The sequence below is a fragment of the Rhipicephalus sanguineus genome, chromosome 4 (assembly GCF_013339695.2).
Source record: "Rhipicephalus sanguineus isolate Rsan-2018 chromosome 4, BIME_Rsan_1.4, whole genome shotgun sequence".
Taxonomy (NCBI): Eukaryota; Metazoa; Arthropoda; class Arachnida; order Ixodida; family Ixodidae; genus Rhipicephalus; species Rhipicephalus sanguineus.
Window position 1 is genome coordinate 52171272 of NC_051179.1, and position 22856 is coordinate 52194127.

The following is a 22856-nucleotide window of genomic DNA, read 5'->3' on the forward strand; positions in this document are numbered from 1 at the left end:
ATCATTTATAGTTCGCGCTAAATTCGGCCGATGAATCCGAAAACATTGCAGTGAGCAAAAAACAGGAGGCACGCGCCGCCACCTTCAAATATTTTTTGGCGCGCTAGGAGCGTTTCTCGGAAATAAAATTTTCAGTTCCGTGGACTTTGAATGTGCCCACATACATATAAAAAACCCAGGTAATGCTAAAGATAGTGCATGTTGTCCCGAGACACTGATTAAATTACTTTCACATTCTTGGTCAATTTTATTAATTAATTGATTAAGTATGACCACCTGGAATTGTTCTAACGTGCATCTGCATTTTCGTATATTGAGCCCATCTAAATGCGGCCACCGCGGCTGGGAACATATTGTAGAAGTCAGGCTCGTAGCCAGGAATTTTTTTCGGGGGGGGGGGGGGCACTTGCTGAAAACCTTGACTATTTGAGAAAAACACCTATTTTCATTATTTATTTTTGGTAAAACATCTACTTCACCAAAATTTCGGGAGGGGGCCCGAGCCCCTAGCCCCCCCCGGCTACGGGCCTGGTAGAAGTACTTCTTGAGGGGATAGTTGGCGAAGCATCTTGATAGGAAAGGCGCAAATTTAGACACCACGGAAGAGAGACAAGAGGTGCTCGTCCAGTTGTCTGCGGTGTCTGCATTTTCGCCTTTCCTTTCAAGAACCATAGGTCGGCAAAAAATGCGGAGCTCACTCAGAGTAGCTCATGAAATATATTTCGCCCATAAGGCTCACTTGGACTCGCACTCAACAAAATTTTACTAAGCCGGACTCACTCGTACTCAAACACCCTCAAATTTTTCTTAACCGGACTCACACAGACTGAAACTCACCAAAAATATTACTCACCCGGACTCACACAGGCTCAGATTCATGGCTCCATCTGAGTCCGAGTCAGTCTGAGTGAGTCGACTCATGAGTGAGTTTGCCGACCTAGCCCAAGAACCCAATATATAGTACTACGTCATTCCCCTAAATGAAGCCAGCTGGATTCAAAACATGTTCCCATTCATATAACAGGATTCAACATATGATATTATAATGGCTTTGTATAATAGGTTTTCAAAATATCCCGACAGATTTCAGAAGTTAGAGCAGCCATATTTGCAATGAAATCATGAAGAGTGAATTTGTCGGCTAGTTGGTTGAACATATCGTAAGGGAGCAGCGCAGAGAGAGGGGCAGAAAAAATACACAGCCACACGTATAGCGCTACGTGTGGCTGTGTGTTTTCATGCTCCGTCTTTTGCGCTGCTCCCTTACGAAATGAAATCATATTGTCACGTGGCCGTGACGGTGAAGAAGGGTCCAGCAGGACTCGGGAAGTACGGAACTCTTTATTTGGTCGAACTTGTGACCGGGAAATAAAATGATCAAAATACAAGCAGTTCAAGCTGTAAACTGATAGCGGCGAGAACAGCGTCGGCCGTCGAGTAATCTGCCGAGCGGTAAAGTGCGTCGGCATTTATACATGTGACATCGAAGATTCCAGCGTTATCGCTGGTGGCCGCGGAAGATCCAGAATAAACTAAATTGTTCACGTATACGTTTAGCGCGTAACCTTATCGGAAGGTTCTAAAATAATCTGGAAGGTTCCCAGTCATTCGGGCACGGTTTGCGCAAGGCAGTAGTTGCACGTGTAATGGGCCGGTAACAAAAAAAAAATAGAAAAAAGGAGCGCGTGTGACAATAGGGCTCCTGTTTACTTCCCATCCGCAGGTGAAAAAAGCTTACGGTTCAAAAGACACAATCACCGTCCTCGGCTATGCTGTAGTTGGCGACCTAGTTATGGCTGTTGTTGAGCTCTCAGAAGCGCAAGCATCGCTCATAGGAGATAGTGAGCAGCCAGCTAGCTTGGAGACTGCAATCTCAAGATATGCGGATGGCCGACAGTGTGATGAAGTGCTGTGCACCGTGGAACTGCACGACATGTTCGCGCAAAATGAATCTGACGAAACAGTGGTCTCGGAAGAAGGAGCCGCGCGCTGCGAGCTTCCACCGTCATCGCGAGTGAGTTTCATTGTCTTGGGCTCTGCCACTGCCAAGGCCATCAAGTACAGCAGTGCTGTGCTGCGTGCCAGTCTTCTGCGCTACAACATGCGCTCTTGGAGGGACACGGGTGCAGCGCCATGGACGTGTGTGGATGTCGACGGCGTGTCTGTTATGGAACTCCCGCAGGTGCGTCGGATGACACGTGTCTTCTGATTGCAGACAGGAAGACTGTCAGGTTGGATGCTGTATTCACAGGCTACTATCAGGCTCACACTACCAGGTGCGTTTTAATGTTTTACAAATATTGTTTTCACTGTACGCATTGTGTGCATGTACTACAGTTGTGTGCTCTAGGAGCATTAAGGTCTGTTGGCAACACTTATTAATTAACCACTCATTGTGTGTGTGTGTGTGTGTGTGTGTGTGTGTGTGTGTGTGTGTGTGTGTGTGTGTGTGTGTGTGTGTGTGTGTGTGTGTGTGTGTGTGTGTGTGTGTGTGTGTGTGTGTGTGTGTGTGTGTGTGTGTGTGTTGGACACTTTCATACTTCCAATGAGTTTCCTTTATACTTTGCAAATCAAACTTAGCCCCCGTGGAGCCTATAAAACTGATCCCCATTGGCTGCAACATGTATTGTGCTCTTATTTTCTACGCACACAGTGTCAAATTATTGCACATCTTATCCTTTTTATTGTTACTCTAATGCATAAAGTAAGAAGCTTAAAGCGCGCTGACAGAGATCTCTGCTCTTGAATATTTATATTTTAATTTTTCCTTCAGTGAAGAAGATCTTAGCAACTGCATTGAGGTTATATATAATCTACTGCAAGACGCAGTCCTGAAGATTCGCTATTCTCGTTTTCTTGTTCCCAACTATCATAAGAAGCTCAATTTAATTCTTATATCGCAGGGCAAGTGGTCGCGATCAACTATGGTCAACTGGCCAATTCACCGCTACCATACGTAAGCTCACTTGCGACCTAACGTAGTCACTGTGTAAGAATTTCTCATCTCTGTGGAGACTATTAGCTTGTTACCTCCATTTAGGTTAAGCATATTGTTTTACAGTTAAACCACATGCCTGTATTTCCTTTAAGACAATTTGCAGTGCTCTATTATAGATCAATACATTATATCTATATATATATATATATATATATATATAGAGAGAGAGAGAGAGAGAAAGAGAGAGTAGAACCTCGGCGATACGAATATCAAAGGGGCACGACAAGACAAGAATTTTATTTGAGTCCTAAAGAACTGAGATCTAGGGGAGCCGGAGGCACCCCCAGATGAAGTTGATGGCTCCGCCCACGATGGAACCGGATGTGGAAGTCCCCGCCGCGATGTCGTGGGCCCTCTGGACGGCCTGCAGTTGAGTGTGAAGATTGTTGCTTCTGAGGGATTCCTCCCATTGCCCCTTCGTGATGGGTGGAAAGGCGTTAAGGGCTGGGCACAGCTAGAGCGTGTGATCAAAAGGTAATGATTCATGGCCACATTTGGGGCACTACTGTGAGTGATAAGGGTCTATCCTATCAAGGGACCGAGGACTGGGATACGAACGGGTTTGCAGAAGTCTGAGTGTGCTAGCCTGAGGTTTGTTCAGTATGGTATGAAAAAAAAAAAAGAGGGGGGGGGGGGGGTTCTGGCCAGACGGTAGTGGGAAACAATTTCGTGGAATGTACAGCCGCCCAACCTGAACGTGCGAGCATCAACCGCCGTGTTGATAAGCGCCGCACAACGGAGCGCTGCTGTGAAATGCACGAGAATACGCGCATGCGCGCTATAAGCAGTCCTGCGCAGCTGTCGTCTGCTGGGCTTTTCCGAGAGCCGGACACGAGCCCTGCTTCTTTCGAGCACCGCTGTCGTCATTCTTTCTTTTACAGCGAAAGCTGTTTTGAGATCATTTCAACGGCCGTTTTTGGCGCCGTAGTTGTCCGCCGCCGCCGCCGCCGCCGGTGTCCGTAACCACTATCGCTCGAAATAATAAAAAAAAACGAAATAAGAAAAAATTTCCAGGATGGAACGGGGTTTGAACCTGGGCCCTCTGCGTGGGAGCCCAGTGTTGTACCTCAGAGCCATGCCGGTGCTTGGAACTGCCTTGCAAAAATACGCTATACAGGCTTCATGTCAGGAAGGAACCACATTAACATATGTAATTTAGTGTGGTGGAAGAGTGAAATAACAACCACGCACCACACAACGCGAATTCTGTAACCAGGCGTCACACAATGCGAATTGCGCAACGAGTGGGCTGTTGAATGCTTCCAACCCATTACAAGGGGCTCTGCAATAATTCTTCATCGTCGTCAGGCACAACACCAACAAAGTGCGCATAATATGCCTTACATGTTTTTAGCGGGTACCACGGCTCTCCGTTGAATGACGAAAAATGGCATAGTGGCTGCTTCCCTACTTCACAGAAATTATGATGATTTATAGTGTAGTAAGTTCCTCGCAAGTGCACTTGCATTGGTTGCCAAGGAAGCCCATAAGCCCATCATCCATTTCCTCAGGGTCTCAATAAAGTTCTTCCCCCCTCTCTCAGTCTCTATTTCTCACGTCAAAGTATGTTATATTGCATGGCGGGAGAGTGAAACAGCGACAGGGCGTCACACAAAGCGAATTACGTAACTGGTGAGCCGTTTAAAGCTTCCAACCCATTACAAAGGGCTGAGCCACAATTCTTCATCGTCGTCAGTCGTCACGTAAAGTGCACATAATGCCTTACATATGTAAAGCTGGTACCTCGCTTCTGCGCACAATGATGAATAATGGCGTTGTAATGGCTTCCCAACTTCACAAATATTGTGATTTATGGCATAGTGGGTACCTTGCTAGTGTACTTGTATTAGTAGCCCCAAGAGAGTTTACAACGGGCTCTAGAAATGCCGCTCTTCCAGCTTTCGCTGGGACTGTGCTGCGCTTTCCGAGCATGCCTGGCGTTTTTTTTTTTCCTGTCTGAACGCTGCCATCAAGTTAAAAAGAAAAGGTCAAGTGGTCGTGCTTCAGATGGACGGGATGTGATTACACCCGCTAATTATACTATGTGCGTATCGGAATTTTTAAAGCGGCGCTGTTATATGCCTTTTCGTTATGCCGTGCGGAGTCGACAAGAAACTCACCGACGCGCGCTCTGGCGCTATTCGTCCTCTTCTTCGTGGTGTTAGTGCTTCATGCTTAGTATAGCCAATTAAGCCAAGCAATGCTAAGACCAAGCTAGTTAAGACCATAGTAATTAAATTCATTGTAATTACGGCTTGGCTAACAAGTTGGGGTACTAATTAAGACTCTGCTAATTAATATCCTGGTAATTAAAGCCGTGGTAATTAAATACATGCGATTTAAGGCTGTGTCAATTAAATTGTTTAAGACATCGCTAATTAATAGATTGCTATTTAGGATCGTGTTATGTAACGACTGTGATAATCGCCCCGCCACGGTGGTCTAGTGGTTATGGCACTCGACTGCTGACCCGAAGGTCGCGGGATCAAATCCCGGCCGCGGCGGCTGCATTTTCGGTGGAGGCGAAAATGCTTGAGGCCCGTGTACTTAGATTTAATAATAATAATATCTGGGGTTTAACGTCCCAAAACCAGGATATGATTATGAGAGACGCCGTAGTGGAGGGCTCCGGAAATTTAGACCACCTGGGGTTCGTTAACGTGCACCTAAATCTAAGTACACGGGCCTCAAACATTTTCGCCTCCATCGAAAATGCAGCCGCCGCGGCCGGGATTCGATCCCGCGACCTTCGGGTATGTACTTAGATTTAGGCGCACGTTAAAGAACCCCAGGTGGTCAAAATTTCCGGAGCCCTCCACTACGGCGTCTCTCATAACCATATGGTGGTTTTGGGACGTTAAACCCCAGATATTATTATTATATTATTATTACTGTGATAATTATGCCTTGCTCATTAGCAAGGCCTTCATTAACATGACGCTAACTTGCAAGCTCTTAATTAGACGTTCTTAATAGCGCGATCCTAATAAGCGAGGTCTTAATTACCGTGGCACTAATTGACATGATCCAAATTAGGTAGGACTTAGTAAGATCCTAATTATATTTAATTAGCACAGTCTTAATTAGCAATGCTATAATTACTGTGGTCTTAATTATCGTGATTATGACACGGCTTTGCTTAATTAGCTTGATTTTAGCATAGCTAGGCTTGATTCACTTGACTAACATGAACGCTAACTAAGAACATGAAGAAAACGAAGAAAGCCACAGAGCGCGCTGGCCGCCGATGACAGTGTTTGTCGACTCGGCACGGCATAACGAAAAGCTTAACAGTACCGCTGTAAAAATGCTGTACGCACGTAGTATCAGCGTGTGTAATCATCCCATCCATCTCAAGCGTGACCTTGACCTTTCTTTTTATGAACTTTCTTTTTATTACTTGATGGCAGCGTTCAGAAAAAAGAGGGATGGCAGAAAAAAAAAAAGGACGATAGCGGTGCTCAAAAGAAGCGGGGTGGTGTCCGGTTACGGGGAAAGCCTGCCGAAATTCGCTCTACCATAGCCATAAGCGAGCGACAGGAACGCCGAAACGCTCCATGCCTTTTTTCGACTTCATTGAGATTAATGTAACGCTGCGTTAGCCCCGTTGATTCGGAGCTGCGTAGTCGTTATCGATGATCGCGTCAATAGCGACCGCGGCACCGTTGTTTCGTGCGCAGCGGTTGCGGCAAACGATAATTCCGTTTTCAATCCCTGTGTGCTGGCCGCACACGTGCCTGCAGAACTACGTCGTTGCTGCCTGTGATCGCGTCTACCGCGGTTTTGTCCGCAGCGGTTGCGGCAAGCAGCATCGCTTTGACTCGGTGAGCGTTGTATGCGCGTGTACTTTCGAAGTTTTGTCGTCGCCATACACGATCGTGTCGACAGCAACCGCGGTTTCAGCGGTTTTGTGCGCAGTGGTTGTGGCAAACGGTATAGTTCTGTTTTCACTCCATGTGCGCTGGCCGCCAACGTTTCTTCCGGACTACGTCATTGTTATCTATGATCGCGGCTACCGCGGATTTGTCCGCAAGCAGCATCGCTTTCTGGGCCGTAGCCAGAAATTTTTTTCGGGGGGGGTGGGGTTCAACCATACTTTATGTATTTTGTGCGTGCGTTTGTATGTGTGCGTATATATATATATATATATATATATATATATATATATATATATATATATATATATATATATATATATATACACGCAAGCAAAATTGAAAATTTCCGGTGGGGCAAGGGGGTTTGAACCCCCAACCCCCCCCCCCCCCTGGTTACACCGGGCCCCTGATCGCTTTGACTCGTTGAGCGTTGGATGCATAGGCGTGCGTAGGGTTCCCCTTCCGGGGGGGGGGGGGGGGGCAGGCGAAGGTAGAGTCACTAGAAAAATTTTCCAGTGACTCTAGGCGAAGGTTGATCGCGGCGCCCCCCTTCCTATTAAGTCAGTGTATGGGGAAGACTTTGCGCCCCCTCTTCTTAGGTGACTAGGGGGGGGGGGGGGCGTCCTCCTGCCACCGCAAGCCTATGGTTGGATGCGGGTGTAATTTCGGAGTTTCGTTGTCGCCATACATGATCGCGTCGATGGCGACCGCGGCTTCGTCTACAGCGGTTGAGGCAAACGATAAGCACAGTTAACCGTGTGTGCGCTGGCCGAGCGCGCGTACTGCCTGCCGGAGCACACTGCTGTCGGCTGTCGCTCGATTGACGGTTTCGGCACCCAAGCTCGTATCGTCGCGGCGCAAAAAAGTGTTCGGAACATCCGAATTTCGGTCCATTGGATACAATGGAACATGGCTGGGGAACTTTCCGAATTCGTATCAGACCTAAATTCGTGTCAGCCGGGTTCTTATCACCGAGATTCTGCTGTATAAATGCTCACGGTGAATTTATTGTAAATTCCGGGCCGCGTGCTGCGCTATAGCGTTTTGCTTGCGTGTTCTCGCGAGCCTCTACTTCCGATCAGCAGCGTTTTCGGACCACGCTGAAAAAGTGTTGCAGGGCTTTTCGTTGCGCCGAGTAGTGCGAACAGAAATCATCATCACCATGACCGGCACGCGCTCCCTTCGTCCTCTTAATTCTGCTTTGCTCCCACAACACACGTGCCGATTTGTTCAATGTGGCATGCAATAACTCTGATGTGCAAGAGAAAGAGTACAGAGAGAGAGAGAAAGAAAGAAATTATTGGCGAGGCGAGATTCGAATCCGCGTACCCACGATCCGAAGGCGGGCGTCGTAACGACTCGGCTATCCAGGCACGCTAGTAGAGCATAGCAAAACTTGTATAGTATAGTATAGTATAGTATAGTATAGTATAGTATAGTATAGTATAGTATAGTATAGTATAACAAGAGGTTGGGAAAGGGAACTGAGGGTGCGGAGGAGGGTAGAAAGCAAAAGAAAGAAAAAAAAGAAAGAGACAAAAATAGAGAGATAATGAAAGAAAGAGATAGAGAGAAAGCATGCCATAGCCACGCACTGTATAGCATAGGTCGGCAAACTCACTCATGAGTCGACTCACTCAGACTCACTCAGACTCATATCGAGACGTGAGTCTGAGTCTGAGTGAGTCCGGGTGAGTAAAGTTTTTGTGAGTCTGAGTCCGAGTGAGTTCGGATGGGAAAAATTTTGGTGAGTCTGAGTCCGAGTGAGTCCGGTTGAGGAAACTTTTGGCGAGTCTGTGTCCGAGTGAGCCCTAAGGGCAAAATATATTGCATGAGTGAGCCTGAGTGAGCTCCACATTTTTTGCCGACCTATGGTCCTGTCTACTCAACTTCAGCATTACTATCAGCCTTATGTCGGCTCACATTTATACTCACGTGTAGGCCCGCATACATCAATGCGCTACCGTTCATACGTCAGCTCAATATTTATTGATCAGAGGCGTAAGATGAGGAGGGAGAGGGGGAAGAGGTGCCTTGACCCCCCCCCCCCCCCGCAAACTTCTTCATGGGAAGTTACTGATAAAAATATCTCGTGTGAGTCATCTCTTTCAATAAAACGGTCCTTATTGAACTACAAAGTCAGATAACTTGTATTTGAAGGTACGAGATCAAAAGGTGCTAAGTAGCGCACCGATTATGCGAGATATTGGCGTTAAAGAGCATTGACATTAAGGTAGAAAAAGGCTAATTATAGGCTAGCGGACTCATGAGTCGACTCACTCAGACTCACTCAGACTCAGATCGAGCCGTGAGTCTGAGTCTGAGTGAGTTCGAGTGAATTATATTTTGGTGAGTCTGAGTCCGAGTGAGTCCGGTTGAGAAAAATTATAGTGAGTCTGAGTTCGAGTGAGTCCGGATGAGGAAAAGTTTGGTGAGTCTGAGTCTGAGTGAGTCTGAGTGAGCTCCACATTTTTTGCCGACCTGTGTATAGTATAGCAAGGAGGTGGGAAAGGGAAGTGAGGACGAGGAGGAGGGGAAAGGGTGTAGCATAGCATAGCCATGTATCGAGAGTACAGCAAGGGGTAACCATGCATAGTATAGTACATGAAAGGGCGGTAAAGGAAACTGAGGGTGAGGAGGAGGGAACGCCACCAGCTCCGCTGACTTCTCAGTCTTTGCACCACTAGTGTGTATAGCTATAGCTGCCCCAATTTTTTGCTCCCTGACCTTGAAGTGTGGTTCACAGGACATCTAATGAAATATGCCAGCATGTTTGAATTCTCCAATGATGTTTGCCTGTCGTGTTTTTAACAATGCACTGTTATAGGCCAGTGCCCCTAGATCTCAATACTGCAATTGGCACTGAAAAATTCTCAAAAAAGAAACTGTAGGACATCACCTGATGACTTTTTATGGGTTTTGATGGTTTCAAATACTGCTGGATGCCTGATGGAGTGATGGTGGAGGTCGAATTAACCAGACTGAATGCCTTCACGTTCGAGCTAACGTTCGTTTGTCTTCCATAAGCCTATGGTTTCTCACATGAGGACTTTCATGTGCACTTGAATGAATTGAAAAGTCAAATTAACGAAGGTCTAATTACCAAGAGTTGATTGCACACAAAAAATTCATAGTCTACAACCTACAGGCATGATTCCCGCACAGGTACCATGGTTGTATGGCAATAGCTTTTGTAGCACCTATGAAATGGGCAGTGCCATGAATGATGTCAAGTGAAGCTTGTGCATCATGCTTTCGCTGAGTCATGAAGTCTGACCTTCACGACTCAGCGATCTATGCTGATACAATATGTGTTGGACCGTTGCGGAATTGTAGATGTCGTTTGTTTGCGCCATGTACTTTAGTCCTTTCATCGGTGACACTGATTAAACTGCTTTTCTATCAGCTCTGCAGAAGATGTACAGCAACATTTACCATGTTACAAGAAAATTCAACGACGCAAACCACTGAGAAGAAAAGGCGAAAGGAATGACGCTCTTTTCTTTCGCCTTTTCTTCTCGGTGGTTTGCGTCGTCGAATTTTCTTGTAACATGCACCAACTAGCCCAACAACAAGTTTTACTAACATTTACCATGTTTGACAGTGATGCTTTTGGGTAACTGATGCTTAGCTTGCGGATTATCAGTGTAGTCACAGCCTCAAAGCCAATTTTCACTCGTCACACTCTGAAATAGAGCATACTGGGTCACTTTAAAGACAATCGGGACAAGTGTTGCCAAGATTTTCATCGTTTCTCTTTGTGATCAAACAATAGACGTAGTCAATGACATTCTGCTTTTGAGCAGTGGAGTTTTCTCTTGCGGTGTGAGAACTGCTCTGTAGTGTCCTGTATCGTATTACTTGAGGGAGCAATCAGTAGTGATACCTTTCATGAGTAACTCTCTACTTTTTTTAATGAGATTAACCCATTACGCATGGACTGCAGCTCATGAGCAGCCAGACAGCTGTCCAACAGATGCCGTAAAACAACTGCCGGACTTTGTGGATTCTCCGTGCCTCAATCACGACGCAACTCGGCGCTTCCTGCGCACCCATGGTCGCCTCTTCATACTGGTACGTGGCTCCTTTGGCTCAGGCAGGGACACCGTAATAGCCCGGCTGAAACAGGTGTATGCGGGCAGCAGAAGCCCAACTGGCTCGTCACGTGCTTCCAAGTACCAGATATCCACAACTGCATCAACACGATTTGATGCTACCCTCAACGAGTAAGTGTGGAGGCTATGTACGTGTGTCTCCTTTCTTCGTCCCCGTTTGTTTTCGCGCAAGTACTACAATGACTATGTACATCGCTTGTCTCTGCTATTCTTCGGCCTCAGCCGGCTACATCTACACTAGCTGTTGTGTCTCCGAAGCATGATCTTTAAAAGCGCCATGACATCCAATTTTCGATAATAATCCGTGTTATGTGGGCAAATCCTTGTGCGTTCACAAACAAGCTGGCAAAATTTTAGCGCATTTGGACGTGTACTTAATATACAATGGAATATTTTTATAAAGACGCAAACGGCCTGAGAGACGAGCAACAGTCGCGAGCTGTGACGTAACAAGCTGCCTGCTGTGCGAGCATCTGGATTCGGCGAAAGATTTTGTTCGCCGGTCAGTGTCGCATGCAATCTCGCTATTTCAGCTTTCTTCAGCTTGACATTGAAATCGAACAATTTGCAGCGGCTGAAACTTGGGTGGAAGGCTACAGCTCTGCTCCATGCAGCACATGACGTCACACCTGCCATTGCCAAATGGCAGTTGCTGACGGTGGCCGGGGTTTCTAGCTGGCGACTTCTAGGGCTTATTTTGTACTGAATATTCTTTTACATTGCATCTTTCATAAACGTATAGGTACAATAAACGCTCTACTTCTGTTTGTTGGGTGACCGTGTCATGGCCGTTTTGATACAATTAAGACTGGATATAACGGGCACAGATAAAATGAATTTCTGGATATAACAAAAGTATGTGATCTAAAGTATTTCTCGCCGATAGCAGCATACAATAAATACATGCTTATAATGATCATTATAAGCAAGTATTCGAGGTATGATATGTCGGATGTGGCTTGCCTATGAAGAGCTTCAACTGTGTTTGACTCCCTAACCTAGCCTGTCTCCTCTATCTGCAAATATTTAGACACGTGAATGAATACCCAAATACCCAAGATCTCCAGGGATGCTAAGGTATGCGTTCTCAAGGGGGACCAGAGGAGGAGAAGGGCAAGCGCACCCTTGTCCCTACCTTAAATAACACCTCTGGTAGTTACAGAAACTCAAAATTCTTGGAAAATGAAGGAAGAACACTTGCTCCTGCAGCATTTTGAGACAATCGGGAATTATCTGCCACTTTCCTGTATGATGTGTCTAATAGCTGCAGTCAGTCTTAGCAACAAGATATGCATACAATGGGGAAAAAAATAAGAAGACAGCAGAAACACTACATTATATATATGCAAGTTGGGTTCTTCGTACGGTTATTATTTTTTGTTTCCTTATTTTGCAGAATTGAAAGCTTTATGAAGGATGACGTGCCCATGCTGTACAGATACACAGACATCATGGTTTGGCACATCACGAAGTATCTAGCATTGGCATCAAAGTACGGATACACTGTCATTCTCGTTGACATGCCACATCAGCCTGCCTCTGACCCCAAGGTAACTGTGGTGTGCATGCCCCGTTGATCGGCATTCACAGGATGCACAAGGTTGTCTTGAAGCAAGCTGAAAAAGCTGCACTTTGTAACTAGGTGAATCCAGCCCCCACATGACCCAGCAGTATTAGTGCTTATGGTTTGTGCCAGTAGTTACAAGTCGCCTTCACCAATTCCTGCTGGAATCGACTATGGTCATGTATGGCCAGCGACAAGCCAAGGTGGAAAGGAAAAATAGAAATCCTATTTTAAAAGTTCATGTGATAACCCTCGCGTTGTAATACTGGGTCGGTCCTCATTTAAGAATGTTGCACACAATGTGGAAACATTTTTTAATACTCAATATTTATTCTAACTATATGTGACATGCCGACATTGGCAAACAACATTCTTCATTTACCTTATTATTGTAAGGATCGACTATCCAATGATGTTCTTAATAATTTAAGCATCATTAAATACTTTTATGTTTCAGAATAAAAGACAAGTAGTACCTATCCTGTACATATCTATTGCTGAAACTGTTTCACTATCGCCTGTCAGTAATACCACTGGCCGTGTTCACAATGCTAGCCACATTGCGTGGCTCCAAAAATATGCTTGCAAAGCCTACCTAGCTGCTATTTTATGCCATTCAATCAAGTATGTGGTGAAACACAACTATGAAGGCAGACTTGAAATGTGTCAAGCAAAAGTAGTGGAGAAGTCAGTAATGTTTGCGTAGCAGCAAATGTGGAGTTTTCATGCTATTTTCTGGCTAGTGATTTTTTAATAAAGTACATGACATCTACAGTAGGTGCCTGGATTGTCAAATAACGACAGCCATATACTACCTATAAAATGCTTGCCAAGTAGTGCCAATGCCAGTCCCCCACCGCTGCAAGAACTGCATAATCAATTTATCACTCTTGAGCGCTCGTGTTTTTACCTCACTCCATTTTGCATTTTGTGATTCTGACTGTTCAGGTTCTGTACAAAGCCATGGGTGAGTCAAAGCAAGAGAATCATTGGGAGGAGGTGTACCCTTTTGCCATGGGGTGGTCTCCAAGGCCCAAAGATGCAGCGTGGCTTCTACGGCGTTTCTGGCAGATAAGAAATGCACTGCACGACGAAGATCGTGAGTATACCTCTGTACTCCGTTTCATACATCAGGTGCAACACTGTAGAGGCTAGTGAGACTTCTTGCAGTAAATGCGCTCGCACCAACAAATAGTTCAATTTTTTACCACCCAGAATGTGATTTATATGTTATTTTTTAGGCTGAGTAATACTCGAAGATGTTTTGTGCCTTAGAAATGAACGAACTACATCATATGGCTTCAATATGTTGTTCCACATCACTTAATGCTTCATTGTTTTCGGTTCCTGGTATCTTATTTGCAGCCAGCTGCGATGCCTCAGGTGCAGGCTCATGCTCGGCTCGCACAAGCATGCACGGCCACGAAAGCTGACCACGAGATGCGTGGAGTTACCCTATACATTTTGTTAACTGAACTTCTTTTATGGTTTCCACAGCATTGCACTTCATCTGTGAAACTGAGTGTAGAACTGGTAGACTTTAGTTGATGCTGGGAAAAATTAGAAGTACAGCTACAGTAGTACAGCGCACCAATGGCTCGATATTCGCAATGCCCACGAACTATAGGTGGCGCGCCGTCCTTTTCAAGATGGCGCCAGGAGGAGGGTCAACCCGTTTGCTAGCATAGGAACAGATAGTACGTGCGGACGTACGGCCTGTACCACTTTCACCAGATGAAGTCATGAGCCGCGCTGAATTGGATATGAGACTAAAATACTTTCCCAAACCATGGAAAGTGCAAAGTACTCGCCACTTAATTATTTGCTGCGATGTGAAAGGTTATATTTCAGCTCCGCTACCGTGCATAACGATGCTTTGTGAAATCCTGTGCGTGCTACATAAAACTGCATGAACTAAAATTGACGTATGAGCTGAAGGGCACTCCAAGGTAGTACGTGCCGAGCCTGCCTGACGGATTTCTGGCAGTAGTAGGCCGCCAGCGAGTAGCGCCATCGCTGCTGCACGGGACCGCACGTTTAACGTGGTGATGTTTTGCAAACATAATACGCTGTCGTCATTACTTACCCAGTCGGGAACGCGGAGTTACGTCTTCAACGGAACACGAGCATTTAACATCCCATTCAGTAGCGCTTGTATCACAGCCATGCTAAGACTCTAGCCGTGTGCAATTCACTTCACTCGCATGTTGCAGGCTCGATCAGCACGATCGAAACATGAATGTCGAAAAGAATGTACACGTATCCTTTTCGCAACGTCGAAGAAGTTAGCCGAGAGGCGTGGGTTGTGGCCGTGACTGCACGTTCCATCGCTCTAACCATATCGCTTCGCTGGTCGAGCTCGAGCGTATTGGCGATGCAGCGCTCCATAATTCGCAATGCCCATAGACTGTCGCGCCGCCAAGCGGAATTCAGGAGCGTCCTCTCGAGGAGGGTTAGTAGACGACAAAATGGCAGCACTACGCAGTCGCTCCCTTGTTCGGCTGTGCTAACCTCAGTGTTAACGCGTTGGCAAGGAAGGAACACTACGACTTGGCATGTTCCCTGCATCAGTGAACAAACCGCGCCCTCCGTGACACTTGAAATCTGATTCGTTCTTGCGAGGCGCGAAGTTTTCGTGAAAATACGTGGCGACTCGCGCTTCCAATGCTAGCCCACAGCGTACGCATACTATCAGCTTCGCGAGGCTTTCTGTAGCCACGTAGGTTAGTTAAATGTTATCGTCTGACATATTCAGTTGAAGCTCACCCTGTTTTACTTGTATATAGCATTGGTCAGTGTTTCTTGTAGTGCATGAATCCCATAACACTGTACGCGGGAGGTCGCGCCGGCTCGCGATGTGCTCTTGTAAAACTGAGCGATCTCAAGTTGTCGATACATTAAAATATGCCTCTATCCTTTTTCAGCAAAGCGCTGTTACTAATCGTGCGAGCGACGTTTCAATCATTCGAGGACGCGTCCGCTCCACGCCTTTCGTGGAGCGAACGCTTTCCACGCCGTCCTTCGCCAGTGTGTTGGTTTCATAGCCAGCGCTGCGCCGCTTGTTTTTGTACGTTTGTTGATAGGTGGCAGCACACTGCAAGCGATTTGCTCGTTGACCGATCTGAGAGCGAAATGTTCTCCGCGCCCAGACGTCTCTGTAATTGTAAACGTGGTAAACGTGGTCGAAGTTGTTCGGCGGAGGAAATTCTTCAGATTGCTTTCAGCAGTGATGTTGAAAAAAAACATCTTGACGACGAGGATTTTTCACTGGACGTAGAAGACTGAAGGCACCGAGAGTGACAGCAATGATGAACGATCAGCTGCTAACTCACGAGGAGCGAGTTGCACTTCACGTCCCCTCGTGCGTTATTGTTCTTTCACGCTCGTAAGTCACTTTGATTGTATTTAATGTATAATATCCTTGAGCGAGATCAAAATAAAAGCATAGTTCCTCTTGTGCATTGCATGTATCAATTATTGTGGATATTATAGAGCGCCGCATGCCGCCAACACGCTCGAGCTCGACCAGAGAAGCGAAATGGTTAGAACGTTGGAACGGGCAGTCACAGCCACAATCCACGCCTCTCGGCTAACTTCTTCGACGTTGCGAAAAGGATACGTGTGCATTCTTTTCGATATTCGTGTTTTGATCGTGCTGATCGAGCCTGCAACATGCGAGTGAAGTGAATTGCACACGTCTAGAGTTTCAGCATGGCTGTGGCACAAGCGCTACTGAATGGGAAGTTAAATGCTTGTGTTCCGTTGAAGACGTAACTCCGCGTTCCCGACTGCACAGGTAATGACGACGGCGTATTATGTTGCAAACCATCACCACGTTAAACGTGCGGTCCCGTGCAGCAGCGATGGCGCTACTCGCTGGCGGCCTACTACTGCGGCAAATCCGTAAGGCAGGCTCGGTACAACGTACCTATAAACGTTGGCTCGGTACGTACTACCTCGGAGTGCCGTTCTGCTCATACGTCAGTTTTAGTTGATGCAGTTTTATGTAGCACGCACAGGATTTCGCAAAGCATCGTTGTGCACGGTAACCGGAGCTGAAATGTAACATTTCACACCACAGCAAATAATTAGGTGGCGAGTACTTAGCACTTTCCATGGTTTGGGAAAGTAGTTTAGTCTCATATATCCAATTGAGCACTGCTCATGACTTCATCCGGTGAAAGTGGCACGGCCGTACGTCCGCACGTACTATCTGTTCCTATGCTATCAAACGGGTTGACCCTCCTCCTGGCGCCATCTTGAAAAGCACGGCGCGCCACCTATAGTTCGTGGGCATTGCGAATATCCACAATAATTGTGATACATGCAATGCACAAGAGGAACTATGCTTTTATTCTGATCTCGCTCAAGGATATTATACATTAAATACAATCAAAGTGACTTACGAGCGTGAAAGAACATTAACGCATGAGAGGACGTGAAGTGAAACTCGCTCCTCGTGAGTTAGCAGCTGATCGTTCATCGTCGCTGTCACTCTCGGTGCTTTCACAGTCTTCTACGTCAAGTGAAAAATCCTCGTCGTCAAGATGGTTTCTTTCAACATCACTGCTGAAAGCAATCTGAAGAATTTCCTCCGCCGAACGACTTCGACCACTCCGCGTCACCACGTTTACAAGTAGAGAGACGTCTGGGTGGGCGCGAAGAACATTTTGCTCTCAGATCGGTCAACGAGCAAATCACTTGCAGTGTGCTGCCACCTATCAACAAACTTACAAAACCAAGCGGCGCAGCGCTGGCTATGAAACCAACACACTGGCGAAGGACGGTGTGGAAAGCGTTCGCTCCACGAAAGGCGTGGAGCAGACGCGTCCTCGAATGATTGAAACGTCGCTCGCACGATTAGTAACAGCGCTTTGCTGACGAAGGATAGAGGCCCTATTTTAATGTATCGACAACTAGAGATCGCTCAGTTTTGCAAGAGCACATCGCGAGCCCGCGCGACCTCCCGCGTACAGTGTTATGGGATTCATGCACTACAAGAAACACTGACCAATGCTATATGCAAGTAAAACAGGATGAGCTTCAACTGAATATGTCAGACGATATCATTTAACTAACTTACGTGGCTAGAGAAAGCCTCGCGAAGCTGATAGTATGCGTACGCTGTGGGCTAGCAGCATTGAAAACGCGAGTTGCCACGTATTTTCACGAAAACTTCGCGTCTCGCAAGAACGTATCAGATTTCTCGTGTCACGGAGGGCCCGGTTTGTTCACTGATGCAGGGAACATGCAAAGTCGTAGTGTTCCTTCCTTGCCAACGCGTTAACACTGCGCTTAGCACAGCCGAACAAGGGAGCGACTGCGTAGTGCTGCCATTTTATCGTCTACTAACCCACCTCGAGAGGACGCTCCTGAATTCCGCTTGGCGGCGCGACACTCTATGGGCATTGCGAATACCCCCGTCTAATAAAAACACAAACACGTTCATGTATTTAACACACATATACTTACTAGGTCTCCTGAACTTTCCATAAATTTAACAAGTGAAGGCACTTTCCGCAACATTATGAATGTTTCGTCAAGTTAAGCGAAAAATAAGTTTTGTTCTGTAAATGTTTCCCTTGGAGACCTTTACGAGACCTATGAGGGAAACAAAGTAAGTGGTCTACACGTGGCCCTCTCCGTTCGTTACTTAATGTGGTGAAACCATATTTCCTTTTTTTTTATAGCTGCACTGACCCCTAGAGACATAGCCAGCAGCTACGTTTACCCTTTCTGTTTGGCAAGGCTCTGTCTTTTTGGTTGCAACGCGGCAGACAAGGAATACTGCCAAAGTGAAAAGGTACGTGTAATCAAGCAACGTTTTGGTTTGCTGGATTATCTTAAAGAAATAAACAAACATTTAGAGCATCAACAGAGATTGCGTCTTGTATTGGCTGAAAACACCACTGTTCTCATCATAAACTGTGATCTTTATCTTTCTTCGTCACTGAATATTACATTTGGCGCCTCATGCCAAAAGTATATGAATTAAGTAGAATAACCCACACATGGCCTTGCCTTAGTGTATGCAGCTTCTGAGCCTTTGTTTCGTCTCAAAATTCGATATGTTTTCTTCTTCTAACATTTCGTGTAACTTACTATGGCACAGCTACATCTTCATTTGCTTTTCACAGAGAAGTGGCCCCGCCTTTGTGTGACTTAGTGAAACAACCCCATGTGCAGTCCTCATCGTGGTGATGATGAACATTTTCGTAGTGAAGTTGCCACATTCAAATTTATGGTTCCGTCCGAGATGAGTAGGTTTAGTTTGTAGTCGACAGAAAGTAGGCTGTATGCAGACCTTCCGTGCAGTTATTTACTGCTTCACTTTTTTCTCATGTCTTCCATTATTTGCATCTGTAGTAGCATTTCAAGCTACTACGGACTCCAAGAAAGACATCTTTCTCTCTTGCCTTTTTACAGTGTTTTCCTCTGTTGTATTTATAACAATAGACGGTAATTCCATGACCAGTGGTTGACCAGAAATGCGAAGTACCAGCTCACGTGTTAGGGATGTCTACAGATTTCTGTAAGGATGGGCGAATATTCGGGTGTTTCGAATATTCGAATGAATATTACAGTATTAGAATTCGCTTCGATACGAATGTAGATTATTTGAAATTTCGAAGTATTCGAAATGAACGAATATATGTACACATTTGACCGCACATAACCCCCTGTAAAGGCGGTTTCACTGCAGCGTCTAGTTGCTGTGCCGTGAAACAACCCATTCAGGGGAAATCTGCACTGCCGCGAAGCGACATTTCAAGGCTAAATGTACATATTTTTTTAAGTTTAAAAGCTTGTTATATGGGCTTATATGCGCTAAGTATAGTAATTTTTAAATTGGAACGTATTGCACCACTTATAACTTGCGCCCTACTGCTATTCAAATCTTGATACTATTCAGGCTGCTTCATTTCAAACCAAAAAAGTGACATTCACTCATACCTAGTTCCAATCCTTAAAAATATTGTGCAAGGGTCATGACAAAAATGCTCATTTTTCTTAATAATGTGCGGTAAATACTATTCGAACTATTCGATTCGAAATTATTCGACCAAATCACCATTCGCTTCGGATTCACTTCGAACCTCAAATTCACTATTTGCCCATCCCTAGATTTCTGTTATAATAGCTCGAAGAGTGCTTGCAAGTAGCCTTAAAGGTTGCCTGTAGTCAGACCACAAATGTCTGTCTAAAGAGTTCCTGCACATTGAAATAAATGCTTGTATGAGCTGCAAGTGGTGTGTTTCCAATGCACGTTTGCAGGTGAAGCATGCCTACGGGCGAAGCGACACCCTTCGTGTCTTTGGCTACGCCGTCACTCAAGGCTTCGTGTTTGTCATGGTAGAGCTGACTGATGATCAGGCATCACTCATTGGGCACATTCATGGTGTATGGGAAGCTGACAGAGACGTGGATGCAGTGACACGGCAGTTGTCCTTAAGTGCTGGCTTCCAAACGTGGGAAGAAGTCGCCTGCACTGTTGACGTGGCCAAGTTCACACCTACAGAAGGTTGTACTGATGAGGACTGTTTACACCTTGTTGGAAACAAGATAAACCTTAAAGGTGAGGCACCGACAAGTCTAGCAATGCGGTCATGCACTGAAATGACAGAACGAATACTTGGTGACAAATGTAGGTCACTTGAGAACATACAGAGACGGTGCCTGAACATACAGAGACACTTGCCTGAAGATTCATTGTGCATGGAAATTTCTTAACGACAGCAAAGTCTTCAAGGCACAATTGAACATTATTTACCCTTTATTTAAAAATGTTCCTTTGAAGAGGCCGATGAAGTTGTCCAAGTTGCTTTGTGGCCAAGTAGCAGATGCATTGAATCAGTGTGATACAAGTAGAAGACAGAACAACATGTGTGAATCATAAAAGTCAATTAAACACATCAGTTTCATTCCAACACCTTGACTGTTCGTAATACACAAGAAGAGACCACCTGCATTTCAATTTTTTGTTCCTTTGAAGATGTGCAACCGTCAAGGATCACCTTTATGCCTCTTGGCTCGGTCGATGGGACTGACTACAGCTACAGCAAGGCTGTTGGTGCTCCTTGGCTATTGCTGTGCTCAAAGTTGCGATCTTGGAGAGCAGCGAAGGTGAATTGCTCGAGGAGTGTTAATGACATTGAAGTTTATGGATCAGCGGTGTCAACTGGCGATGCGTGCCTCCTGGTTATTGATCATGCAACTGTAGAGCTGGACGTCGTCTTCACAGGCTACTACCAGCCCCATAGAACCTCGTAAGAGATTGCATTCTTTGCTTCTTTATGTATATCATCATCAACGAGATTCTGATCGTGTATGGCGGCTGTAATGCACTTTGAGAACTCGGCAGCTAATTCTTGCTAGCCATAGAATGATTTTTGTGGCTTGGAAACAAAAGGCCAACTGTTTCTTGGAGTGTATCATGAGGCCTCACTGCAGGAAAGAGGTGTGTAGTCATCACATGGTACACTTGTGATGTAGACAAGATTCTTTAGGAACTTAGATGAACTTGTATTGTAGACCTGCAAATTGGTTTAATTGAATATGTTCCCTGCTATCTTGTGTCGTCAATTCCTTGCTTTGTCTATTGTGTGCTTTGTAGACGCAAGAACTACCGAACAAATTCATATCTATCCATAAAGATTTTTGCTATAACTAGTTTAAAGCATATCTTTACTATGTAGTGGCATAAATACTAACTTAAAGTAGGCAGACACAAAAATGTGGTTGGTTGGCACTTTTAGAGCACCTCATGATAATTCAAGTATACGCAATTTTAAAGGATATTTGTGAAAGTAACAATGAAATTTGTCAGTAGTGATAACCAGAAAACACCCATCGTAATAAATAAGCAAGCTATAGTGGCCTTATCAAGCATATGTAATTCACGGTACCCCGTCTTCTGTGCTCTTTTTTTGTTTTACTCGCATTGCCATGACTTCACACGCACACACACACATATACTTGGCAGCAATTAAATTAGTAATTATATTATTTTCTGCTGTAAGAGTACTGTAATCAATTACTTCTCAAGTGAGTAACTTCAAGAAAATTACTCATAACTTCGCAAATTACTTTTGACTAAAATATAGCACGTCTGCTTCCCTTACGGCATAAAAAATTGACTAAACAAGAAAGAAAAATAACAAAGCCAAGTTGATCGGAATGCTGAACCTGAAAGTGGGGGAATGAGGCAGGCCCACAGAAAAGCCATGTATCATCTGAACTCAAAGCATTGAATAACTTTGCTTTTGTTAACTTTTGTTCAAGTAATTTCAAAGTAATTTCATTACTTTCGACCAGCTGTTTTTGTAATGTGAATTAATAACTTTTAAGGAGTAATTTTGCCATCTCTTTGTATGTATGTGTGTGTATATATATATATATATATATATATATATGTGGATATGATCTCGGGTACATGCTCTAGGCCCTGATGGCCAGACAGACCAGTGCATTGTTCAGCAACGAATGTAGCCCTCTTTGTTCTGTATTGAATATGTACTTGCCTTCCGTATAATGCCTCACTTGAACTGATTTTTCTTTCATACAGGCTCAGTGGCCACAGCTGGTCATCTGCACGAAATGCTGGCTCCACAGCAGGACGCCCACCGAATCGCGGTGGTCGTTAAACACCTTTCAGTACATTTCGCTGAGTGCTACAATGTGTGGATGCTAGTGAACATACAGTAATCAGACAGTGGAATGAGGTGGTGGGGAGGTTTTGATATGATGATTAAAGATGATGATTGTATGGATGCTTACAATCAAGAATAAAAATAATAATAAATTTGTATCAAAGTGAGCGTATAAATGAGTAATTCAGATGGCAGCAATGATGAAATTAGTTTGTTAAGTTGAGAGGGGTCAGGACATTGGGACACTTATCCTGGATCCGTGCATGTCTCAAACCATAAACACCCGGGGCACAGTCAGAAATTTACTTGGTGGTTGGTTCAAACTTTCTTTACGTTGTGTGTGTGTGTGTGTGTGTGTGTGTGTGTGTGTGTGTGTGCGCGCGTGTGTGAAAAACGCAGAAAGTATGAGTAGGGGAGCACCCTCTAGTGGAACTGTCGTCTTTCTAGTTTTTTGATCAAACTTGACCAAGCTTCTGCTTGAGGCATGGACTCCTCCTTAGAAGAATGAACCTGTTGATATCACTTGATAAACTTGACAGCAGTCTGCCTGTCTGCTTAGCCCATGACACATCCTTAAAGGGACACTAAAGAGCAAAACGATTTTTCTTGCATTAGTAAAGTAGTCTTCCACGATACCAAAAACACCACGCT

General features: G+C 45.2%; 1 protein-coding gene across 1 annotated transcript in view; it reads left to right on the forward strand.

Annotated features, from left to right (window-relative positions):
- LOC119391200 (uncharacterized) overlaps positions 1-22443 on the forward strand; it is a 59305-nt gene extending 36862 nt beyond the window's left edge. The window contains exons 6-15 of the mRNA XM_049415191.1: positions 1724-2178; positions 2220-2276; positions 2904-2956; positions 10823-11102; positions 12388-12541; positions 13504-13654; positions 18246-18358; positions 19831-20131; positions 20549-20822; positions 22121-22443. Of these exons, the coding sequence (XP_049271148.1) occupies positions 1724-2178; positions 2220-2276; positions 2904-2956; positions 10823-11102; positions 12388-12541; positions 13504-13654; positions 18246-18358; positions 19831-20131; positions 20549-20822; positions 22121-22199 (1917 nt within the window). The 3' untranslated portion in view covers positions 22200-22443. The remainder of the gene's footprint in view (positions 1-1723; positions 2179-2219; positions 2277-2903; positions 2957-10822; positions 11103-12387; positions 12542-13503; positions 13655-18245; positions 18359-19830; positions 20132-20548; positions 20823-22120) is intronic.
- The last annotated feature ends 413 nt before the right edge of the window (positions 22444-22856 follow it).